The sequence below is a fragment of the Coenobita brevimanus genome, chromosome 72 (assembly GCF_032717465.1).
Source record: "Coenobita brevimanus isolate Jiangsu-jjx chromosome 72, ASM3271746v2, whole genome shotgun sequence".
Lineage (NCBI taxonomy): Eukaryota > Metazoa > Arthropoda > Malacostraca > Decapoda > Coenobitidae > Coenobita > Coenobita brevimanus.
Window position 1 is genome coordinate 15705671 of NC_137025.1, and position 6000 is coordinate 15711670.

At 44.2% G+C, this 6000-nt stretch overlaps 1 protein-coding gene across 1 annotated transcript in view; it reads left to right on the plus strand.

The window, feature by feature from the left end:
* LOC145407193 (uncharacterized) overlaps positions 1-5058 on the plus strand; it is a 182155-nt gene extending 177097 nt beyond the window's left edge. The window contains exon 10 of the mRNA XM_080278230.1: positions 4603-5058. Coding sequence (XP_080134356.1) covers positions 4603-4818 — 216 coding nt within the window. The 3' untranslated portion in view covers positions 4819-5058. The remainder of the gene's footprint in view (positions 1-4602) is intronic.
* The last annotated feature ends 942 nt before the right edge of the window (positions 5059-6000 follow it).

Below are 6000 nucleotides of genomic sequence, written 5' to 3' on the forward strand. Positions count from 1 at the left end.
CTAGGCATTTAAAAAAGTCACCATACAAACATTATCAAACCCTTAACAACAGTATCTCACCTCTAGACATTCCAGCACTAGCACTGAAGAAGCACCTACATACACATTCATGCGCAGAGCAATGCAGCACTGATCGGATTGTTACATTACTAGTCCCACCCCTCCTGACCTCCACCCATCTGAGGTGTCCTTAAATACTGTACCATCAACACAACTCAACGTGACCACGCAAAAACAGTTGTGCGACATAACAGAAAGTAATTGTAGCAACCAGACCACAGTGCATAATGCAACTTACTTTTGTCTGAACACTCACCACTGATCCTTTCACTTGCCAATAGGACGGCCTTTGATTCTTTGCACTTCCAGATGACAGTCTGAGACACTGTCAGCAAGTTTCCTGAGAGTCCAAGGGGAAATATAGCGCCATGCAAGATGAAGGGCAGCCTCCACTTTGGCCACTGTAGACATGTTTTTGTTTCTAAATTTGCCATTGACAATGGCCTAGAGGTTCTCAGTGGGTGAAGTATCAGGACTGTACCTTGGCCAGTTGGGAAGCCACTCCTTGTGACTAGTGCAAAACCAGGTTTTGATGAGGTTTGATGGAGCCTGGGGCATTCATGATCATAGGGTGATTTTTTCAAAATGAACTTGGATGAAGGCTCACACATTTTTTTGTTTCTGTTTGGAATGAAAAGTAAACAGACGAAGTCTGGAAAGAAAAGTAAACAGACAAGTCTCTTTTTATTAGAATGAAACAAGGTGTCTTGTTTTACAGTAATGGCTCACGAAGGCAACTACAAAATCAACCCAAGAAAATGAAGACGTTTTCTGACAAAACGGCTAAGACTCAATCCTAGGACAATATCCCCCCCATGCATGACCCCTGAGGACAAAATCTCCCTGGACAATACCTGTATGTATATACAGTACATATATCATCATCATCATCATCATCATCATCATCATCCAATCCTACGTTGCCCCATGAGGAGCATAGGAGCCCGGGGCTAGGCAAGTTGGTCCTGACATTTAAGATGAGAGTGACCAGCTTCATTCATCCCTGAGTGGCTTTACATGAGCAATGAACCCCAACCACCTCTTGGATATAAATCTTCACTGGCTCAATCCGACTGGAGTGTCGTAACTACCCACTAAACTACCAGGCACCAAAATATGGTTATATGGTTACCACCCAGCATAGTAAATGGTTTCCTGGTGTACAGGAAACCATAGTACATAGATATGTATATAAATGTATATGTATATATTATGTACAGTACAATATACATACATATACATATTTATATACCTAACCCAACCTGTCTGTATGAGCAGCAATATTTTAACCAGAAGGGGCACGGAGGTAGAGTATAGAAAAATTGGGTAAAGTTTGTCCTCTGGGGATGTTGTGCATTGGGGGATATTGTCTTGGCACTCTAAGATTCGCAGCAGGACACTTGATGATTAGACATATTCAGACTTCTGAGGTTGAGGAACCACCTTCCTGTTGTTGGCGATGGTTTGGAGGGCCAGCTGTCTCTCCTCCTTGCTCTTCGTGAGCTTCTCATCAATGTCAGTTTCCAGCTTGACTCCACATTTATCGTAGTTGTTGACTACACTGACTGCCATGACCCGGCTGCGGTGCTTCTTGATGTCCTTAAGCTCCCTGGAACTTCCATCTTCAAACACTTGAAGAAGTTTTGTGTTTGGATTGTAATGAAATCAATAATCTTCAAGTCCTTGAGTCTCACAACTCTCAGGGATCCACCTTCCTCGTCCTCACCCTTGGAGGAGGCGTCTGGGTTGAGGAGCATCTGAGCTTTTTCGTCCTCAGGCACAGGGTTCAAGAAAAAGCCTAAGCCTGAGATCCTCTCTCAGGTACCAGCCATGGTTCTGAAGTTTTTTGAGAGCTGTGCTGCCCACTTCCTCGTCGACTAGGTTTTTGTAGATCTGTAGTGTCTTGAGGAGGACCAGATCATGCGTGGGTGCAATGACTCCAACTGGAGATGATACCATGCTCGAAGGTACACCATGACTGAGATGTTTATCTGCTTCAGGGCTCATTCCTCGAGAGGGGTGAGAGGGAATTGATCTTGGAACAGTTAAATCTTTATATAGTAGATTCCCTACCCAATCCATCTGGCTGTGCTGTACGTTTCAGGATGGCAGACTCCGTTGTCGGTACACCGTGGCTGAGAAGATGTTTATCCGCTTCAGGGCTCATTCCTCGAGAGGGGTGAGAGGGAATTGGTCTTGGAACAGGTAAATCTTTATAGAGTAGATACCCCACCCTATCCATCTGGCCCTGCTGTACACTTCTGGATGGCGGACTCCACTGTCAGAGCACTTCCTCATTTGAGAGAGTGGAGAACTAAGGAAGCAGAGTTTGCAAGTTTGAGGTACAGTATTCCTTGTAGTTGTCGAGGTTGTGGCCCTCCAGGAGTTTGGCGATGATGAAGGAAACCAGGTCGTGCCAGTGCTTCGAAATCTGTCGATCTAAGTGTTGTGGATTGGAATGATCGGCCTGAGCTTTGTACAGTTTGAAAACCTGCTGATCAATAATATCCCAGTGATCCTTGAACTGTCCAAATAGGGGGATTTCTGGGCCAGAGGAAGAGAAGAACATGTCAAAGACCCCAGCAAATGCTCATGGATGTGGTGGTGGCCTGCCATGAAGAGGAGTGGTTTCCCAGTGGCATTCTGGATGACGGTGCAAGCCCTGCTGTGGACACCCATATTGCTTGTGGTAGTATCAAAGCGGAAGCTAGCCACCCAGTTGGCTCCTTGCAACCACTGCTTCAGGACATCCAGTACCGCTCTTCCTATTGCCTCTCCCATCCCAGAACTCAGATTTGTGATAGCCTGTGACATTAGCCAGAAAAAGAATAATATCTCATGAGGGGAAAAACATGCATGCTTTGCAAGGTAGGATAGCAACAGGCAGTTGTGCTCATATTTTTTGTGAAGTAATTGCTCGTGAAGTGGAACTCAGTCTGCATGTGCGCGTTCTCCAAGCACAAAATTCAAAATTTTGAAACACCCTAATGGAGCCCCATCCTGCCTCAGCACTTTGGTGCCAGTTGCTGGAGAACAGTCAGCCAAGTAGTCATCTTAAAGATAAAGATATTTATGTCATTGGCATTTAGGGAGAATAATAAGGCCAGTTATCCCTTGATAAGAAAAAGCTATCCATACGGTAAGAGAGGCAGGGTGCTTGACCGGCTTTGCTGTAAACATTGGGTTGCAGAGATCAAACTCTTTATCATGCCACACCTTTTGCCCTTTGGTGTCACTGACTCAAACCATCAACTCCTTGGTCCACAGAACTGATCTCCAGTCATCTACAGTCCATGAAATGTATTTCTCTACAAAGTATCTCTCGTTTTAGCTGAACATTGGTAACAAAAGGCTTTATCCTGGTCATCACCTTCTGGTACAGTATTTCAGCCTATTTTTCTATACCGCTGTGAATAGTTCATTCATCCAGGTCTTGGAGTGAATAGAATTTTGTTCCTTCAGCTGTCTGGCAGCAAGGGTAGAGTTTTCATCCAACCGATGCTTGGTAACTGCTAGACTGTGCTCAGAGATCGTGGGAGTTTACTCAAGCATGTTTGTGAGAGGGTTTGTCTGTTCCCCTTTCACCATGAACTTGGTCACTAATTGGCATTCTCTTATTTTGCAGCTATTTAAACATATTTATTACACTTGATAACTCATGCAACATTATTATGACCTGTATAAAGCTTAGACATTGCCAACAAGTGATACTGTCAACTTAAACACTTCAGTGGACAAAGGAGGGAGTGGGGAGTCAGTCACATGAGACAAAACAGACTGACATCCAAATAAGTGCACGCAGCTCTTAAAACTGAGTGTTACTTCAATTCAGGGGAGTAAGCAAGGGGGTGGGTGGTTAGCTGCAAGTAATAATTTTCTTGGCTGATTTTTTTTACAGGCTGCAAGAGCACCATTATGATGTAGACAAATTGACAGATCCATGTCCCCTTCCAGACATGTCGAGCAGCGCTCAATAAGATTGAGTTCATCTAGCAAGGCTTAGAACAGGACCTCACCCAGCTCTCTTCAGCCACCAGCTTAGATTTAGATTAGGAGGAATCACAGATGACACATGCTTAGCTTGTAGAATAGGCCCACTTTAGATATACATAATGGAGCACAGCACAGCACAGGCCACACTAAGACACGGACATTACATTAGCAGTGTAGGGAACCTGTGGAACAACCTCACAGGGGCAGTTACATGTGGTCAGTGGATCTGCTCAGTCAGATGGTCAAAGGATGAGCAGCAGCAATAGTAACAACAGGAAACCATTTGGCTCATCATGCAGTGTAGAGTTACCCAAAGACAGCACTATACATGTATTGAGTGAGTGGATGGTGGGCATTCCCTCCTACCTTGAAATACTAACTGCACTTAAGTTACCTTGGTTGCAGGTGCCAGAATTTCAAGAGGTCATTATGTTTTGGAGAGGCAGTGAATGTAATACAGTACTGTACTGTGGTGAGCTCGGTACCATACTACCTTATGCCAGAGATACCAACACTGCATGTACTGTACCTTATTTACCTCCCTTGCAGCTGCCAGAGTTCAAGAGGGGGTTGCGTAATGGAGGAGAGGCAGCACGTGAGGTGGTGGTGTCAATGGAAGAACTTGAACCCTACGAAGCTCAGTACATTGATGCCCTGGCCAAGATGAAGGAGAAGCTACAGGAGGAAGAGCATTTGCGGCGTGAGAAGCTAGAGGCTGCAACAAAAGGGAGGAAGTCTTTCAAAAAGGGTGTAACAGAACAATAAAAGTGTTGGTCAAATAAAATTATATTGTATTTGCTGTATAATGGTGTGCATCAGCAGCTTCCCTGCATAGTCATGTGTATATGTATTCACCTATTTGTGCTTCAACAAGATTGAGTCAAGCTTGTAATTTCCTGTCTTCTTTTCTTATTTTATCATACAGTTCTTTAAGCTAGTGAATATTTTTAGCCCATACTTCATCTGGCAGATAGTTCCATTCATCGAAAGATCTTATTGGATAGCTGTGCTTCCTCACAGTCTTATCTTCTCTTATCTTCTATAATTTCCCCTGTCATTGCTGGTATTACATAATTTTCCTTGTCATTGGTTTCCATATTAGTTAAATATTAACAGAGCATTATCATATCTCCTCTTACTTATTGTTCCTCCAGTGATGGCAAATCCAGTCTTTTTAGCCTCTTATGCTTGGAACCCATTTTGTTACTGCTCTCTGCACTTTCTCAGTTTTACTTATTTACAGCAATCTCTCAATTATCCGGTGTAATTCAGCCAAGTCGTACGCCGAGTAAGGTGAAATGCCGGTTATTGCATAGCACCCACCATCGGCTCAACATTTGGCGGTGAGCCAGATATTGTGTTACTATCCGTTTCTACCTTCTATCCTAAAAACTTTTCCATGAGTAAGAGATGAAAACTAAGCATAAAATGCAATACAGTAATGGTACAGTACAGTAATACAGTACATTCATAGTGAACTACTGCATGTACTTACCAAGTATTGGCATCGATGGAGGGTAAAGTTGTACATCATGCAGTACAGTACTGTGCAGTGCACTTAATCCCATGTGGGCTAGTGGGAATTGGCTCCTGCAAAGATTAATCCAGCTCCTTTACCGCAGGCTCAGTAGAGCACTAGGACCTGAGCACTGACAGGCCATAAGCTCAGCAATAAGAATGCACGAAGGATGCCACATAGCTAGTCACAGCACCAGTGTTTCGCAACTGTGTGTTTAGAAGAGCGGAATGCACAGACATGTCTACTATAAGAGATCCATGGATGAGAATGAGAGTGCAACGGGATGCTTGGTGTGCTGGGTGAGCTGTTTCCGCCACGGATTCTGTTTGGCTGGAACATAGTGGGCGTTATTGGCTGGTGCGTTTCAAGGTTGTCCTTGGTACCAGTTGGCTACCACTGTGAGCTGCTTGATGCGCCTCGATGCCAGA